The sequence below is a fragment of the Centruroides sculpturatus genome, unplaced genomic scaffold (assembly GCF_000671375.1).
Source record: "Centruroides sculpturatus isolate CEXI.00-Female unplaced genomic scaffold, Cexi_2.0 scaffold1966, whole genome shotgun sequence".
Lineage (NCBI taxonomy): Eukaryota > Metazoa > Arthropoda > Arachnida > Scorpiones > Buthidae > Centruroides > Centruroides sculpturatus.
In genome coordinates this window covers 62642-83697 of record NW_019386054.1, presented here as the reverse complement: position 1 = coordinate 83697, position 21056 = coordinate 62642, and the positions used below count along the sequence as shown (strand labels likewise).

Here is a 21056-nt window from a genome sequence, read left to right as displayed (position 1 = left end):
TAGCTTGATGACCACATAGAAGAATACCTGTTCTAGAACATAAATTATTTAAAATGGAAAAGCTGTGGAATGTAAGCATGTGATAGAACGAAGCTAAATATTAACTTTATCATTTTGGTGATTGGCTATTCTATACAGTTTTTTTTACTAGATGTGTCAGAGTGATTAGACACAGAACTCTTACTCTGTAATATCCATTATTGAAGTTGAAATGCATTTTAGACCTTTTTAGTCCCTCTTAAGTCTGAAATGCATTTCGATTTCAATAAAGGATATTATAAGGTGTAAGAGTTGTTTTCTATGTCTAACCATTGTGACAAATCTAGTAAAAAATTGGCTATTCTATTCAATCACCAAAACAATAATGAATTCTACTAGATACCAAACAAACAATAATAATAAATATTAACTGTTAACATAACATAATCAGTACTGTAAAATTTTCTGTGTAAAATTTGCAAAATTTGTTAGAATACACAGCCTGCACCTGTTTTCAAAATGATTTTTAAACACACTAATTAACATAAATGTGAAAATTATTAAAATGAAAAATTCAAAACTATTCAAGTACAAATCTTGTAGACATTGCAAAGTGTGCCCATGTCTTGGCAGTTAAAATTTTTATAAAATTATTGCTAGATTATGAAGAGTTTTTTTTTGTTTCTTATATAAATACATTCTACAAAAATTGAATAACATAAATCAGTTAAACATAACCTCCATAAACACATCTAACAATATAATATATTACATAACGAATAATTAAATAAAGCATTCTGACAATGAGGTTTGATACTGTCAAATATTGAATTATGAGTTTGCATCAAAATGTGACTTAATACAGAAAAATATAAATCAAACTTATTCTATAGAGATTATTCTACATTTTAAACAGTATTTAGGAGAAAATAATAACCATCTTATTCTGAAGTTGTTATTAAATAACTAAATAGTAATATTTAAAAACTATAGAAATGGAGAGATCTCTTACAACTATTGAAGTACAAATATGTCATTATTTAATATTGCAAAAGAATAATATAAATATATTTCAGATTTAAGTAACATATAGTATTTTTATCTCATTTTAAATCTTTGTTTAATAGAATACATTTCACAAATAGAGTATTTTATGCTGTTATATCTCAATATTGAAGGATTTAATATGCCTCTTATATTCAACAGAAATACAAAGAATTTGTATTATTATGAACTGTAATGAATATATCTAATTTTTGTTTTTACTTCACACTTGCTAAGGAAGTTTCTCAAATGCAAATCCAATTCAAACTGCTTTTGCAGAATGTAGAAAACTTGAGTACTTATGATAATTTATGTAAAGCTCAAAAGTTAATATGAGGATTAAAGACTAAGAAAGTTCATAGTTAAAGCCAAACTATTACTGGATTACATTTGGTTATATTTCCTCTAAAGTATGAGTTTTCTAAAATTTTTACATTCCAATTCAAATTGCTTTTTTTGGAGTGAAAACTTAAGTATTTTTTGGGCTAATGCTTGTCAGCAAGAGTTAGAAAACTAAAGAACAATAAACAGAAAGTAAAGTTAATTATTATTTGGCATCACCTCTCAAGCTTTAATTTCTTTGTTAGCTCGTGATGATGGGTGTAAAGTTTGAAGGCATTTGTTTCCTAAAAAGGTTTTGCTCTAAGAAAAGCAGTTTGAATCAGAATTTTTGCTTCTTTCTCAGAGATTAAAACCCTTAAAAAAATCAACATTCTAGTGCTTTCAAACAAGTGATATACATTTTAGGAACACTTCACACAAAGAACATGGTTGCCAGGGCTGATGAGAGGGAGAGGAAGCTAGGGCTGTAGTTTTGGGGCCAGAATCTATATAATTTTTTATTCTAAAAATTAATTTACATAATTTCAAGTGCATAAAGGGAGGAAAAAAATTTAATAAACCAAGAACATCATATCAGAAGAAGGAATAGAAAGACCAAAGATTGTAGTCCAGTGGACCCAGCCCCAACTTGCACAGTATTTTGCAGAATCGTAAGGTTTCACTGACAAATCTTGGGTTCTGCAATGAAATCAGTTTTCGAGATTAATAGTACTCGTTTAATATTGATTTGATATGATTTATATTAGATCGTTTAATATTGATATGATTAATATTTCTTAGAAAAGAGAACCCTTCACGTATTTGATTCTTTCCCAAGTATTCAATTCTTTGTATTCAAATACAAAATATTTGTTCGCATTGAAGAAATTGTTGTCTAGGTGATAGCAATATTTGTATACTTCAATGTTCATTTACGACACTTAAAGAAATTGAATGCATTTGATTATTCCATTACTAATTTAGCTCTCATCTGGTGACGAAATCATCTGTGAAAATTAATCCTACATATTAATTATCAGTTTGAATTAATATACAATTTCCTGTTGTTAAGCTTTTTTTGTGTGTGTTTTTATAATCAGTAAAAGTTATCGGGGTTTCAAAACTTCTTATTGATGTGAAAAGAATTCTGCGATTAAAATAAGTTGGAAAACACCGCCCTAGTCCCAAAATATTGCTCTTTATGCCTTGATGATTATTTCAAAGCACTAGAACTTTAATTTATAAACAAAAAAATCCTTGTTTAAGTAACATCATGGCTAAATATGTATTGGATATTTAGTACAGAATACTAATATTAAAGATATTTTAAACTCCATTTAAAGATTAAAGATGTTTAATTATATTTACAGAGGTAAAATACTTTAAATATATATTTTTTATTTCATAAACATTAATTACATTTTAGATTAACTTCATATCAACATTATCATCAACTATGAAAGATAGATAAGAATCAAAATTTTTTATAGTAGTACTACACTTGGAAGTTCCTGGACTTTATATATACAAATAAATCTATATATATATAAAATCTTTCAAAATACTAAAAAAAATCATTAATTCTATATTGTAAAAGTATTATATTAGACTAAACATTATTCGAATTACTTAATAGAAATAATGTTTGAAGTTTTTAAAAGACGTAATTGTATTTTTTGAAGTTGTACAACAAGAATAAATTGTACAAAAATGGAAAAATCATCCAGATTCAAGTACAAATTGTATATTTTCATGCTTTTTTTCCAAAGCATTCAACTTGTTATTTGTTATTTTTTTAAAATTTAAGATAGATTTGTAAATATTGTAATTTCTTTTCATTTTTATTGAACATCGAGAAATGGTGAAGTTATTTAATTATATTTTTCGGAGATATATTTTATTATTATTATTATTATTATTATCGTCATTATCATTATTTGACATTCAACAAAGTAATTAAAATTGATTTGGCTCTGTTAATCTATACTTCTTGGAATGATTGTACCTTGCAGAATTGGATTGTGAGGAAAAATTTGTAAAGTATTTGTTTTACAAAGGCTAAACCAAGTAATTGTCAAAGATCAGAAAGTATAGAGTGTCTGTAATATATATGTATGTGGTAAAGTTTGTCTGTGACTTCGTGAATAGATTCTATAAATAATTTTAAATCAAGAACATTAAAAGGTTTCTCTGGTTCATTATTATTTTGAAGAATAGTAGTTGAAAATCTGATAAAGTTGCGTATTTAAAAATAATAGTAGTAAGAACAGATTTTATTGTTTTCTATGTAATCTAATGATTGCTAATTTATATTACAGCAATCTATTCTTGTAATGGTTAGAGGGAATATCATAACCAGAGAGAGAGGGTGGATTTGGCATCTCGGAGAATATACACATATATAATCGTAAATTTTTTAAAACATTTTTTAGTATTAATATTAACACACTATTTATAAATAAATGTGGGTTTTCCTTTCCAAAAATTTCAGATTGCATATAAATCTGTAAACATAGAAAGCATAATATTTAACTTTTCATAGTAAATAATTAAAAAAATTGACATTTTATTAGAAGAATTTGTGTGTTCTTTCTCATTTAGCATCTCAGATATTTCATCTTTCTACCCCTTGTTCTACATTTCTGGTAATATCTGCCTATAACAAAATAAAATTTGCTTAGATCTGCAAGAATTAAAACTGAATTAATGTAAGATATCTTTCTATCTTTTTCAATGTCTGAAGATGGTAGAAAGAATCTTATATTAATTCAGTTTTAGTTCATGTAGGTTGTCATCTAAGTAAGTTTCGTTTTGTATGTAAATAGACAATATACTTTCTCTTTAAAATTTCTAAATTATACTCCAAATCTAAATGATTTTTTTGTTTATTCTCCTTACATTATAATATATATAGTGATGTTGTGTTTATGGTATCTATAATATATTTAGTACAGTAATTTCAGTTGTAAAGTTTCTCCAAATGCAAATAAGAGAAAGTATTAGTTTAAATTATTGATTTAGAACTGTTTATAGAATCTATCAACGATGGGTTACATCTTTCACGGACGCTCTATATATATATTGGTAATGTCCCATTCTTTTAATATTGAAATATGTTAGTTGATTATAAATATTAGAAAAAAAAAATTGAATTTGATTCAATTAATCTGTTTATTTTTGTTAATAAGTATATCTAATGCAAAATTTGTTTCTGTGGTAATGGTATTGGAATACTATCATTGGATAAATGTATTGGAAATAGTTAAGAAATATATTTAAAGATCTTTCTTAAATTTCTATCATATTAAACATAATTCTGTGATAAATTATTGTTAAATATTACATTTTAAATAATTATTGCATGTTTTAAATGACTTATTATTTTAAACTTATGTTNATAATTAAAACTATTCGATTTAATAATTAAAAAACTCGAAATAATTTTTAAAAAATAAATTAATTAAACGAATTAATATATATGTACGATTTCGACCACCAGATGGAGTAAAGGACGGTAATGTCCGGAGGTGATGTCAGAGGCGGAGGAGATATGACATTCCTTTGTCCAATTACAATAATATCCTTTATAATTCGATAAGGAAAGTTACGGGTAAAGCATGAAGTGGTGGTAGTTTTTTTTTTTTTTGAAAATTAAAGATAAATCGACGAGGAACGATCGCAAGAGGAGGGAAGTAGAGTGCGCTGAATGTGTTGTTGAGAATGGAAGAGTAGGAGAGCGAATCGGCGAGTGATCCGTCTTGCTGAGAAGAATTAAACGTTTATAAATAAGCTATTGGCTGTTATAGTAAAAGCAAATAGTTAATTGAAGAGAAATTCGGCGTGTTACAATATGGAAGAGGCGAGAATGGTGTAGAATCGTTATCGGAATTGGCATTAAGCTACCGTGGTTACGTATAGGGAGGAGCAGTTTCGATCTGCAGTTGTGGGGTGAAGGCATCGAGTCGGCCATGCCCGTTGATAGGGGACGTAGCGGCAACGTCGATCGCGAATTAATCGACGATCCGAATATCCCAGAATGGAAGAAGTTGTTGATTATGAAGAAGAGAGCGGAAAAATGCGGCGAGGCCACCAATAAGACGAACGTAGGCATCGAAGCGTTAAGAAACGTCGCTCCACCTCTGGTTGGCGATAAAGCCGGTTTCAAGGGTGTTTACCCCGCCACGTGTGACGATCCCCCCTCGAGTCATTCGGAAAGACATCACGAAGAACTGAAGACCTTGAGAAGTTGCCCTGTGAATCAAAACGATGCCGGCGAGGCCAAGTCGAACACCAGCGATTTAGCGTTATTGAGTGGTGGTTGTGGTGGAAGCGGTGGCCATCGTTCTCGTCGCTCTTACAACTGGCAAAAGATGGGAGAGGATAAGAATTTAGCGAATTTGGATAGGAACGACGGAGTGGAGAGAATACCGGCTCATCCGGGACAGGACGATTACGACGATCGCGACCTGCAGTACGGCCCAGGTATCGTTAACAAACTGAAATCGCGTTTCATAAACATGACATTGAAAGAGAGCGCCAAATCGCCGACTGTCGTGGATAATGGGCTGGGCATGAGACGTTATTCTAGTTTAGAGAATTTGGTAGAAAAGGAAAGCCGTATGCGCTTCATCGACTATAATAACAAAGATAGATCGAATGTATCGATAAGTAGGACGAAAGGAAGATACGCAATCCGCAACACGAATTTCAAAAGAGCCAAAAGTATGGAAACGCTTTTCACAGAACACGAACGTCAACAGTGTGAAGTTGGGAAAACGGGCAAGGGACAACGTCCCTCATCCATCGCGGGACACCTACCAGAATCGGTACTGGTCAACGAGAATTTGATCATTGTAGAAAATAGCAACAACACAAGAGATATGGACGTCGGAGGCAAGTACATGAAACCAGTTCGACAGTTGTCGTCTTCCAATTCCATTAACGAGGAAGAGCTACCCAAGCCAGATACAGTTAAAACTTACAAGCGTATGTTCGAACCATCGGATAACAAGGTAGGTCACAACGTTAGAAGAAAACCACCCCCGGTCGTACGGGCTAGTACCAAGGCCGCCACGGCTGTTAATAAGACAACCGGTCCAAAACACAGAACCACGTCGGGTAGTAAAAGGCCTGGTCGAACTGTACCAGCCGTTCTCAATGGATATCAATATCAACCAGCCAAAAACAGTGCCAAAGAAGTGGAAGATGGTGTAATGAACGGAGAAATCGAACAGAATATCGTCGAAAACGGCGAAGTCGAAGATCGAGTCAAGTGTTCTTCGCCCGTAGACAAGGTGGTGGCCAACAACCAAAATACGGGCCTTAAAATAGTCGTAGTCGAAAATACCAAAATTGTACCACAACCTCAACCGTCTCCTACCTCGCCAGCGATCGTTTCACCCAAATCTCCAGAAACCGAAGATCAGGAGGATGTCCTGAAACCCAGCACCCTTTTAGGTAATAGACAGACTCTGTGGCAGAAACCTCCACCCTCGTCGACGTCTGTCGTCTTCGATTTTCGTGGTAAAGACGTTAAACCAAACATAGGACTCAATCCTACACCATTCGGATGTAAACCGGCGCGAGTATTGAGGAAGAAGAGATCCGGATCTCCACCCAGGATAGGAAAAGATGGTCTACCTGCCGTTAATGGCAACGTTAACGGCATCCTGTTAGACGATAGCTACGAAGACGACGATTCCGGGATTGGTGCCGATCTACCTATAATATCCGGTATCTGTTTCGAGGGAGAAAATATCAAAATCGGCAGGGGTTCACTGCTCAACACTAGGAACAAAAAAGTAAGTACCATTCTTTATCCCCCCCGCTCTTTCTCTTCCTCTTTATCTTCGTATCCGTCTTACAACGCGACGAAACCAGGATATTGATAAAAATCGACTTTAATTAGAAAGAATTGTACAAATTGCATTGTCTGATAAGGGTGGTCTGTTTGTCTGTCTTCCTCCTCTCTCTCTCTAATCTCATTTAGTTCAGTTTAGGTTAAGAGATAAGATTTTCTAAGTGACTTTATCAGTCGATCCGTGTCATGAAATTTCTATTTCGTGATTTTCTTCTAATCTACGAAAATTTAATAATAAATATATTTCCTTTTTTTAAAAGGAGGAATTTGTTCTGATGAAATAGGTCGTGAAAAATGGCTTTCTCGCTCCACGCACGAAATTAAAACGATTTTTATTAATGTCTTATATCAGAATATGAAGTCCGGGTATGGTCGAAGAATGCACTTTAATAGGTATTCTGGTATGTGATTCGCTCGAATCTTCCCGTTTAATGTATTGAACATTAAATACGGGGTGCAAAGTATATTAACACAATAGAATTAAAGTGATATACATTAGAATCTTCGTTAAGAATCCAACCTAAAACTAACAGCAGCTTATTTTTTTTTTTTTTCTATACGTAACACCAAAAATACTGTTATACAGTTAAAAACTGTATGCTTAAGTGTTCAAATTATGCAGAAAACTACGAATCAGTGTATGCTCTTCAAACAGTTTCGGAATTAATTAAGCAGACTTTTAATGTGTACGTGACTATTTATTAAGAAGAATTGAAAATATTTGTACATATTGTACAAGTACTGTACTTTTAAACAGTTAAAAAAAAAACACACAAATTTTGCTTCGATAATTACAGATGTAACGTCTTTTAGTATTACTTCTGTATATAGCGTTACACACACACTATACAATTGTTTAAATGTTCGCTTAGAATATCACAACGAAAACCAAACTTTTCCATTACTGTACACATTACAGATGTATTCTGTCTCACGGATAACAGCAGAAAATGACTCCAACAAACACTACTTACTATTGTACCATTTGTATCCATTGACCGAGTTTAATTAATCTTTCTCCAGCACCAACACCAACGTATAGCATCTTTAACAATTGGTCTGTTAGAGGTGTGATTTTTAAAGTAAATTCACTAATCAAAATGGTGAGAAGTTTCCTTTGTTCACGAAGAGACGATAATTCGTGAGTTAGTGTGTGTGTGTGTTCTTTTTTTTTATAGGATTCGTGACGGGAAAAAGTTTCTTTACTTCACAACGGCCAGAAAATGTTCACGTCAAGCTTTGTGGTAGATTAAAATGAATACTTAAAAAAAAAAAAAAATAATAATAATAACGTTTTATTAGCGAAACGGTAGCATTTAGCACACCTTGACAGTTCGTTTCTAGTGTTTAGTAAAACGCCTAACTAAAAGAATAATAATGCAATAATAATAAAAAAAAAAAAACCTCGACACGCCTGAATCGTATGTCAGCAAACTCCACCCCGATTCGGTTGTGAGTTTGCTTCTGAACTTTAGAAAAAAATTATATATATATATATATATATATATAAAGGGTGGCCTAAAAGTCGGTTAACTAGCTCTCATTCAAAAACACTTAATCATATTCACCAATTAACGCAATTCTACTTAAACTCGGTTGACTGACTTTTGAGCCTCTCTGTGTGTTTAAATTGGAGAAAAATGTACTCTTTTTTTTGTTTGTTTATCGTTTAACATCCGGATTTTTTTTTTTTTTTTACAACATTCCCGCTCGTTGCTGTGGTGAATCTGTATTCTTGGATCCTTTTGACCTTTGGGTGCGGTGCGTAAGTTATAGAGCGTTAATGGCGGCAATTCAGTTCGTTTAAAACTTTTTTTTTTTTAATTATTAATCAGACAAAGGAAGTATTCTTATGATTAATTTCGTTTTCTTCTTCGCATTGAGGAAGTTGTTTTAAAATCGGGCGCTCATCTAACCGTTTATCCAGAACCTCACGCTTGACTCGGTTTCCGAACAGAAATGGTTTTAATTGAATTTCTGTTAGAGTTGGAATTTTGTGGTTAAGTGAACTGTTAGAAAAAATATTAAAAATATATTCGGTATATTTTTTCTAGAAAAGGGTGAGCGTTAATTTGGGGATAAAGGAGTTAAACTTGTACTGAAAGGGAGGCGTTTCCGATACTGCCCAAGTATTGTTTCTAATTGTAATTTTTCGCCGTAGACCGGAATGGGTGTTAAACTATGCATGATTTACAAGAGCTTGCTGCTGCCATTTCTAGAGGGAGGAGTTTCTCATTCTCTAGTTTTGTGGTGCCACACCTCTGAACTGTTCAGCTGTAAAATCTAGGGTAGATCACGTGTACCTTTCTTGGTAGATGAAGAAAGCCTATGATTATCTATACGCCTTCGCACTGATAATTTTATTCGTGTTATAACCTCTTTATGTACTCATTTGTTTGTCGATTTGGATTGTAGTTTGCTTACAGAGCAGCTCTAGAAATGAATGTATAAGATTGTTTCTATGTTATTTAAAGGTCATTTATAAAGGTTTATTAGCCTACTTATATATAGGATTAAGATAAATCTGTAAATTATGTTAGAAAAACTCTAATTTTGCTAAAATGGTATTAAAGTGAAGAAAAAATTCTTGGATATAACAGTTGTAGTAAGTTTCAAAGTGAGGAATCTCTTTTAATCAGAAGGTCACATCTCATGTTAGTAGGATCTGATAAGACATCTTGTATTGTAGATTGCATAAGTGCTTAAATTTTAACTCAGAATTCATGATACAGTTATAATAATTTACAATTAACAGACCACATTAAAACCCACATATGACCTGAAGGACACAGTCTGGTATATTATGTAATAAACTGAATTTCTCTGTCTTGATATTGTGTTGCAGACTTACGAAGTGGTAACATAAATTAGGTTTGAAAACCAAGTTCATTAGTAGGTTGCATGGGCCTTGGCACTCTTAAAAACGACAATGGTAATCATTTAAATACCTTATAAAGTAAGAAATTCGTCATTTTTTGACACGATAAATAAACTTATGTATAAGTAACACGTAAAACAGAATGATAAAAGAGATTTAAACATTAAACACCTTAGATGATAAAGCAAATATTACATCCGAATTAACTGCAAGAGGCATTTTGTGGTCGTGCAAGTGACCGTAAACAAAATATAGTTTTCACTTCACCGATGAGATCACTAGAAGTGGGATGTCAGAAACCATTTTATCCGTCTTCTCCCTTAATTTAATCACGAGAGCTCATTGATTAAAGTAACTTCTATACTTCCACCCACCGAAAATTAATTATAGAGTTTAAGGGAAGTGGACATTTTCTTCATCAATCTATCCATTAGATTAATGAATGATTGCGACAAATTCACATTTTTTTTTTTTTTTTTCTGTTGGAATTTGCAGTAGTCCCTATACGAAGTGACCTTGACATAACGACAATACCAGGAGGAGGGGTATTTTTTTTTGCTAACAAGCAGCTGTTCAACCTCCTCTTCTCCTCGATAGAATCTACCTAACTTTTTTAAAATGGCATCGCCCGTCGGACATTTTCGTTAAGGTTCTGCTGCTCTCTCCGAACACACTCATCACTTCGGAATTTTTGTGTCGCACCTCTTGCCACCTCTTCGTTTTAACCATATAAGGATTCTTTATTAAAGTAGATACATCGGGGCATTGATTACCATGATTGAAATTTCGAAAATGGCCGTTTACGAAGCCAATCGATCGGGTTCGTTGGATTGTCTAGGTTGCTTCCACTCGGTATAACCTTGAAAATAACCAGATTATATAAGTCGGGTCAGGTCATAGATATACAAAAAAAAAAAAGGTGGTCGAGATTCATCTGTGAATTGCATATCATCAAAACACGTGGTTAAGTAACAAAAAAATAATAAGGATTTTGATTGCTCTCATTATATAAAGCACGTACTGTACTGGTTTTTTTTGGGGGTCCAATTTTGTGAGAAAATAAGCTTGGTACGGAAGAAAATGGTGACAATTTTTTTAATACATAAATTGGATATTGTTTCATTCTCTGGCCTATAAAAGTATAAAGAAAAGAGTTTTATATAAACAAAAACAATGAGAAAAAGCGATTAAAACATGTTAATGAGTCATAAATAGTGTATTTGTTTCAGTGTTAACAATGGTGACGTATCAGTTCATTGTAGAAAATGGATAGTGATTGTCTAAGAATGTCGTTTATATATAATAGACGTTAGACTTTGATTAACAATTCGAAGAAAAACGTATACTGTTTGCTCTATTTTTAACAATGTAACATTACCGGGAATGGACCCATTCTCGATATTAATCTCCTTATACGTAGGCGAAAAAATTGCATAATAAAATCCATATAGTTACACACGTCACTACAGGTTTTATTTTATTTTTTTCTTAAGGAAAATAAGGGGGAGCACATTTATTACCTCGAAAACTTGATGGATTTTACTGATAAATTACCAAACTTTAATTGCATAGTAACTTGTATGAGTGCAAAATGGAGTTTTCTAAGCAATAAAAGTGTACATAGAGTTAATTATCTCTTGAACACTTGAATTATCTTTGTTTCTCCCCATGTAACCTTGACTTATATGTTTATAAATAATTTGATAGAATAAGAAAATTGTGTATTACACATATACTGTATATATATGTATTTTTTCAATGTTATTACAGTATATTTAAATTATTAATGAGGTTAATAGTATTCAAATGTAGAAAAAACTGTACTTTGTCACGATGAGAATTGAGCAGTTTATTCTTTGCTGGGCCTTTTGGCATTTATATATAAACATGTTTAGAAGTAATGAGAAAGTGGCCCCATGCGATCTGTTTTTATGTGCTATATCTTAAGTATTATCTATGTTCTATTTATTATTTGGGTTTCTGTTTACTCTTGATCTTTCTTTTATATCAAAATATCATTTTATGTTTATTTATAGTAAGTAAGATAAAGGATTTCTTTCTTTATAAAATACAAAAGTACTGTTTTTAAGAAAAATATCTGTAATTTAGAGTTGTTATGACTAAACTACAATGTATAATTGGCATCTTTTCCAAATTGGGCCTATCAGTAGGGCTCGAAAGGCCTCAATTTGTATACAGGGATCTAAAAAAATCTGTTACTAATCACTCATTCCTTTGCACTTTTTGTGTATTAATTAAGGAAAAAATTTAATTTCTGTCAAATTTTATTGTTTAAAAAAATATATAATACAATATTTTAATACTGTTTTGTATTTTTAATATACTGGAGCCTTAAAAAAAGGCTGACTTCAATTCTAAGAGGTTCCTCCATCACCTAATTAATTGAGAAAGTGCATACTAAATACCACAATTATTTAGGGCCATATTGTAAAAGAGGTTTCAGTAGTCGTAAATATACAATACAAATTGTTGGCCCTAAACTCTAACATGTTTACCTTATGTGTAAATCCGGCTAAAATTTACAGATGATAAGAAAAAGTTATAAAGTTTTCTGGACTAGATATTTATATATAAATATAAATAAAAAAAAGTATAGTCTATATAAATATATAGACTACACTTTACAACAGAAAAAGATAGAGATTAGGTATCTCACTCTGATATATCTTATCATTGAGAGGACTGCTTGGTAAAGAATTAACATGGAGATGAGTGGCATGCAATAAATAGATTACATCTCATGTTAAAATGTAGATATAGAGTATAAATTTGTCATCTTGTTTGATACTCCAGTTATAGATGAATAATTTATGCTTTATATATTCTTTTATACAAAATATAAATATTAAAACACATTAAAAATATTTTCAGGAGACTTATTTTGTTAATTTTTCTCAGATCAATACTCTTTATTCCATATTTTAATGTAAACAGCAATTGTTTTAAGCAGGAGCGATGCTTTCGGGAACCTCAGATATGCGTAATTTGTGTTATTAAAGAGTACTATTTTGAAAAGTTTGTAATTAAATAAGGTTATAATTAATTCTTTACAACGATTAACTTGTTCCTTTTATGTATTCATTCTTGGTCCAGCACAGTTAAGATCTTGTACAATATTATATGATACAGGCTCTAAATTACACGAAAAGAGCTTTGCAAGTTCAAATTTATACTGGTTTAGGGCTTAGTACATTGTTAAGATGCGTTTTTTTTCTATTATATAATACATACAATGACTCGGTAATCTCTTTTTATCCAATATAACTTTAGAAAGGACTTTCTTACTCTTCGTTCAGTAGACATTTTCGGTTACGTACAGTACAGTTCGAAAAGAAAATAAATGAAGTTATTTGCCATCATCAATTTTACAACGACCCCGTCGTAATGGTAGATTAGCATAACAATTCCATTTTGCTTCTATGAATCTTTTCTTTCCATTGCATGGGATTATCCAACCAGGCGCGACAATCTTGCACGCATCGTCCAACGTAACGAGCTTATCAATTAAACCGACCCAAGTTGTGTCCATCTTTATATGTGGCTATAACCTCTAACGAATAAAAGACATTTGTTTTTTTATAATGAATTCTTACAGTTCGCGCGATATCTCTATTTATAACCGCCATTTTTCTTCCACTACTACTTCACGGTTTTCACTACCACTTCTAGCGTGATTCAAGTTCATAAAAATATCCATAAAAATAAACTTGGTTAGCGGGTCAAAGTGCAGTCGAGCAAAGATATAATCGAAAGAATTCTTTTGTGATATAGTTGGCTAAACGGTAGCTAAATGCTGTACGAGGAAGGAAGGAAAAAAAAAAACAAGATGGTTTGTTAAAAACCAATTTGGTGTGTCGCGTGTCAACTACTACTACTACTACTACTACTGCGGTCATCGTGCTCTATTTCGTAAATGTGATAATTAAACCCGATAAATTGTAATTCGACTGTTCTATCGGTAAGAATGTTCGGGTGACATAACACTAGAGTTGTGTGTTAACGTGTGCGACTAGCATACGTTAGATCCATTAGATCAATGTAATCAGATCAGCCTTGTTGATTGAAATGTTTTGTTCACTTAAGAGAAACAATTATAGAAGAAATCTATTCATCCACTTTATTTCCGTATTTCGACACAACTTTATTTTTTTTTTATGTGTGTGTCTTAATTAGTAAGCGGGTTTACACCAGTTATTACAGTACTCTGCATCCAAATCTTTCTTGGCATCCCGTTTCGAAGGATATTTTTTCTTTTTAATGAGCATAAAAATAAATTTCCACTCAAACACTTCCGTATTATAACCTGTTACTTAAAAGGTGAAAGATAGTTTATCAATGAATTTACCCTATAAACTTCCTATTTATTTATTTACCACCTCCATATTCAAAGCACGTTTCTCTGGCTCTTCCTTTACGTCAATTAAATTGCACGGGTGACCGATTGGTCGATTTCGAAAATTCAAAATTTAATACGTCGATGCGATTGGTCGTATTTGAAATTTTAAATAACGTTTGACGGCTTGATTGGACGAATTTTTTTAAAATTTTACGCCTAACAGATGGCTTCGGATGATAAAAGAGATTGACCCTTCTCAGTTCCGTTCTCTTGCACCGCTTTTTTTTTTTTTTTTTTTGTTTTTTTTTTTTTATGTTTCTTATCTCCGTTCTGGTTGATAATACCGTTCGTTCCGATGTATTGCGATCTTGTCGTCATTTGCACGCGCCAAAAAGATAGCCGTTGTCACTTCCGGTTGAAGGATTCACAAATGCGTTGATGGGTGCATGAGTCAACTCTTGCCTGTTTGCTCTGATTCACGTCGTGATTTCCTGCATTATTGTTACAGGCTTTTCTGTATTTTGACCATAATAATAATAATAATAATGATATTAACCTTATTTAATTATATTCCAGAAATTGAAGCTTTTCATACGTCATCAAATTTATGGACACCACGTGGATAATGGGATTTATGCTCCAAAATTTAATGTTTCGTGCGTCTGTTTGTCTGCTTTTTCAGAAGGGTGAAGGGAAATTTGTACTGAAAATCATTCGGAATTTACTATTTTGTAATTTTTTTTTTTTTTTTTTGGTTTTAGTGAATGAACAAACTGAAAGTAATTTCCTGTTAGCCACAGTCAGGTCACTAGCCCCCACAGGAAATTTCACGTTTAAGAATAACCACTTCCCCTTAATACATTATCTGTATATGGCCTCCATAATACAATGAATTGCATGACTGAGATGATTTTTCTTTGTTGAGTGGATCCACTTCCAATACAGTGAATTGTTGACCCTGTAACAAAACCTATTATTGTTTTTTTTTCTTTTTTTGTTTCATAAAAACTATTGGAGTAACCAATAATTGTGTTTCTTTCTCTCGTTTTACGTATTATGGCTTAATTATACACAAGTTTAATTTAATTTTAGTTAAAAATAGAAATGTTTAATGATTTAACTTCAGGGTATTAAATGCAAAATGGGTCACTGCTCATTTTGTAATAAGAAATTTTCTCTTAAATCATTAGAGATGTTTTTTATAATTATTTAATTTGACAAAAAAAAGAAGAAAAAAAAAAAAAGCTAGATTTTGTTTATTATAAGTAAATATTTTAGAACCGAATTGTATTACAGTTGCAGAATACGATATTTTTTTACTGATTTATATGTTCTAGAGACGTATATTTTAACTTTGCATTCTTACTTTAATAAATAAATCCATATATTTTATAAGAATTAATAATAATTGAAGAAAACTTTCTAATTTCAATTTGTTCTCCAATGTGATTTTTATAGGATTTTTAACTGGTTTTCTTCCGAAGAATGTGTCATTTAAGAAATATTTTTTATGCAAAATATATATTTAAATAATGATGATGTCACTAATTTTATTACATGTGCAGTTGATTAATTTAATAGATTAACTAGTCTTTGAAAGTATGAGTACATTAGGTCAGTGTAGAAATTACGTATATCCACTTGAAAAGTAAGTTATGACATAGATAAAAAGAATGTGCTTGACCTCACGTGGGATCTGAATCCTTATTCTTAGGTAACATTGTTTTTTTTTTTTGGACATAAAAAAACACCTTTATTCACACGTAATAAATATAAAATTTTGAATTTTTTACAGTCTAGACATATTCTAGACAGTAGTTGACAGAGATGAGATGAGGTACAGGACATTTAATAACCGCCATTTTTCTTCCACTACTACTTCACGCCATAAAAATACTTAAAATCAATAAAACGAGTAAACAAATTTATTACCAGTTACTTAAATTTATTTTTCTTTCATATTTTTTTTTTACATAAAAGGCTAAATTCTGTATCTGGAGCTAAGACCAAATGACCTGTTAGCTTTCTCCTATCTGGGTTTGATTCTAGATATTTACCAGCAAGTATCATTATTTATTAAAAGAAGCATAAATTATTTTTGATAAATTTTATAAAAATATAATTAATTAGAAAGGAAACTATATATTGAACTAAAATAAATGGTTTTCTTTGTATTGATTTAGCTATTTATGTATTGCTGTTTTTTTTTTTTTTTTTTTTTTTTTTTTTTAAAACTTGTCCTTCAGAAGAACGAAACCAGCATGTTTACCAAAGTTGAAATTGTTTTTCTTAAAGTTCAAGATAAGCTTTTATATTTTCTTTACTGGTTTTCTAGTTTAAATATAATAGATATACTTCTGTACTTTTCAAATATATCACGACTCACTCTTTTTTGTACGAAGAAATACTACACAGTTTATCTATTAATTTGTCCTTCATTAGTTAAATTTATTTTTCTTAAATTTTTTTAAAAAATTTCATCTGTTTTCAAATCCTGAGTTAATGCGATATTAATTTATTATTAGATACCTATTTTTCAGTTTTTGCAATGATAAGCAAATAATCTGATGTAAAATAATTTTTCTCTACTTAAAATAAGTTAATGTTATCATCATAATCATCTATGCATGAAATTCTATAGAAATTATTTAAAATACAAGGAAGAAACTTATAAAAAAAATTATTTTTATTTAAATGAAAACTAGATGCAAGTAGAGTCAAATGAATGGAGACAAGGGTAGTGGCCTTTTTATTGTTCGATCTGAACTGTCTAATTAGCAAATTTTTTAACCTAGATTATATAGGAAGATGATTGCAGGTTAGTTTTATCAGTAATGTGGTTAAACAAGTTAGTATTTGTTGGAAGGCAGGTGTGGCTTTTTAAAATTTTCGTGTTGTTTATTGTTTAAGAGAAATGTGAAACTTAAATAAGATAGAATATAATGGAAATCTGTGCAAAAGGAAAAAAAAGAGGGTTTGTCTATTTTTATAATATGTCTTTAACAAAATCGAAAAGAGAAAATATGCAATGGCTCACTGGTTATTGCATTTCCTTTCCTTACTTGGTAACTATTTCAGTTGTGAAATCAGTGATTTACTTTATTCAGGATACAAGGAATCATGTCTTAAAATATAAACAGAAATTGTGTTTGTAAGTCAGTAGATAAATATATAATGTATACAGAGCCAAAGTTTCTTAATAAACTAAGTCTTCCAGAATCTTTTATTTAATTAATTAAACTTAATTTCAAATGATCAATATTAAGTCAAGACGGCAGCTTAATTGCCCATATTTAAACTAACTTTATTAGTTTAATCATTCTTATTACGTCTTGAAAATAACCTTGTTATTTAAATGTTAAGACTATTCGACTTAGTCATTAGATATCTTATCCATAAGAAATTGGCAATAATATTCAGATAGTTTAGTTAAAATAATAAAGTATTCGTAAAACTAATAAGACAAAAGTCTGAAAATATATCCAAAGCAAAAATAATTTTATTTGGCTTAAATTTAACATTTTGCCGACGTATTTTGTTGCGTCATAAATTGATTATTTATCAATAGCTTTATTACACAATTTGTCGAGTCTGCAATCAGTCAACAAAAATTATTTATTAATTAAATTATAGTTTACTTCCGTTCAAAAAAATATTTTTGAATAACTGCAATATTTTGCAGGTTTACTAAGGATTTATAATAAAAATAAAGACAGCTTGATAATCAAGTTGGTAATGACATCAGCTGCTGTTTTGAGTAGGTTGAATCAAGTCTGGATCATATTGAAAATTTTTATGGGTGGTTTGATCCATATATGTTGGGTCTTATCCCTTACTAATGGTTGCCATTATTTTGAGTATGACTAAACTCATAATGGACATGAAATGTGCTTAGATTTTTCAACTTTCTTAATTAATTTTTAATATTAAATTATATATATGAAAGAATTATAATTAATGTTATTTTATTATTAACAGAAGTATACAATAATTTATGGATAATATAACAATAGTATAAATTACATCTGCATAGAGAAAAATATAAAAATTCTTTTCATTCAAACAAAATGCAAATAAATTTTATAATGCATGAATTATATCTAGATTTGAGATTGATTAATGTCTTAGAAAACTAAAATATCGAGAATATAACAAAGAGATCGAATAGATTTTGTTTTAAAAACAAAAAAATATATTTTATTCGACAAATTTAAATAAATTGACTGATGTAATGTGTTATTCTAAACTTTGAAATAATGATTCAATATATCTGATTATAATAAAATTTAAATATTATTTTAATTTAATATTTAGTCTAAAAGTTCAGATTAACAATGAATATAAACATAAAACCATAACTAATTTTTAATATCCAAACATATTTAAAAGATACGACTATTTTCAGGCTAGAGTAAAGTTAGTTATTAAATAATCAAATTATGGGATTAATAATGAATAGTGATATTTAGGCATCAAAAAGTGATACATAAAGATTGTTAAATATTTGAAATGTTATTACAGTATTAAAACACATGAAAGGAAATTTGACTTAATTAATTTTTGGCATTGTATTAAGAAATATTAAATGTCTATTGTCAATTTGAATTAAGTTCCATAAATATTTCCCTCTGTACACTTAAATATTTGTATATTAATTTATGAAAAATAAGCTTTATTTAATTTTATATCAAAATGTTTATCAGCTGTGTCAATTTTGTCTATATAAATATACATGAAAATAATAAGATATGACTCATTAAATATTTTAATGAGTCATGTTTATATGAATTTTATATCACAAAAAATAACTTTTTATTGCAAATTTAGGAATATTTTTATGTAACTAATTTATATTTCAAGAATTTCGCAAATTATAATTTATTTGTAACTCACTATTGGTGGTTGATTGTTTCTAAAACTGATAGATTAAAAAAATAAATGCAATCTAAATCTCATCATATATTATCATGTACATAATAATTGTTAAGGAAGCTGTTCTTGCTTCTCAGTTCTTCAAGGTTATTGACCTTGCACAGATATTTTATGCAATGCAAAGAAAGAATTCAAGGACATCAAGTCTGAAGAATCTGGGTAAAGGATCCTCCTCTTCTAACAAACATAATTTTGAATTGATTGCATACTGTAGATGATAAATGAAATTTGTAACAGTAGCAACTGTATGATGATTGTTAAATATATTGTTAGTTTAAATTTGATGATTATTAGTTTGCAAAACTAGGAGGAATTCATTTTAACCTGTATTATATCAATAATTTGAAAATTTAATACTAAGGAATTTAATTTTAAGATGAATAATAAATTATTTTAGTAGTAATAAATTAAATATATTGCAATTGTGAGAAAAACTGTTCTATATTGTTGAATTCAGATTTTTATCTTTCATATCTTTACAAAATTTGAAATTGTGCAATAAAAAACTGACAAAAAAATAGCATGTTTATCATCATTATCTGATTGTTCAGTTGAGATAATGATCTCACACTCTGACCTTGACTTATTTAACATCATCAATATTGTACATATATAGTGTAATTTATATATATATAACAATTTTCCATCTATTAAGATAAATTGAAGATCTTTTTACTGTTATATTTACTAAATTAAATTCAAGGATACATTCTTTAAAATAGGTAAAACTTAAAGCTTTCATTAATGATAAAAGATAGTAAAATTAAACGAAGGAAATCATTATTAATATCTGTGGTTATCAGATGTTACTATTTTAAAGATTTTTATATGAAATTATTGAAATAAATTTATTTTCTGAAAGAAAAAAATTCTTACAGAAATTAAACATGACTATATTAAAAGTTAGAAAATTTCTTTGTAAAATGACTTAATTTTAATTCATATTTCTGACTAATAACAATAATTTCCTCATTCATTTAGTCACCTGAAGCCATGACAACTATTTGAATGTCATTTGTTTGATAACTGAAGCTGCTTTCAGGCATGAGTCATAAGTTTCTGCTTAATAAGGAGTAAAGTGTTAGGAATTTTCAATTCTGTTAGCTTAAAATTCTGTTTCACTGTTCTAAATTTCTCATGAATTTTAAAATCTTTTCAACTGTGTTATGATGATTATACAAGGATATTATTGAGAAATATTTGATAAAATGGTATATATTAAGTTTTGAATTACATTTTAAAAGAATTTTTTTAAATTTAGTGCATTCTCACTAATCTGAATTAATTATTGTATGTGGTTGTTCAAATTCATACTTTATATACAAAGAAAAACAAGTCAAAAAGAAATAAAGATAAATACAGTAAATCTTCAATTTAAATGGACTAATTGAGGAAAAAGGGTGTCAGTTATTGCTGAAAGATCATTAAAATGAATGTGTTTTAAAATTAATAACAAATTTAAGATGTGTTAAAACGTTATGACCTGTATGAATAAAATAACAACAACGAACATGGAGTAATTTATACTCATAGACTCATTGTTCTGATCTTTTAGCATGCCATATTCACAAATAAAATAGTTTAACTTTTCCTACGGGATAGAAATTTTTTGTCTATTAAATCAGGGTCTAATAAATTAAGGGTTTACTGTAAAAAACTAAACTGTGTTTAGAATGTATAGTACA

General features: G+C 29.8%; 1 protein-coding gene across 1 annotated transcript in view; it reads left to right on the top strand.

Annotated features, from left to right (window-relative positions):
- Window positions 1–4889: 4889 nt before the first annotated feature.
- The window catches only part of LOC111613346, a 28202-nt gene continuing 12035 nt past the window's right edge, over window positions 4890–21056 (top strand). Inside the window, exon 1 of the mRNA XM_023354690.1 lies at window positions 4890–7145. Coding sequence (XP_023210458.1) covers window positions 5313–7145 — 1833 coding nt within the window. The 5' untranslated portion in view covers window positions 4890–5312. The remainder of the gene's footprint in view (window positions 7146–21056) is intronic.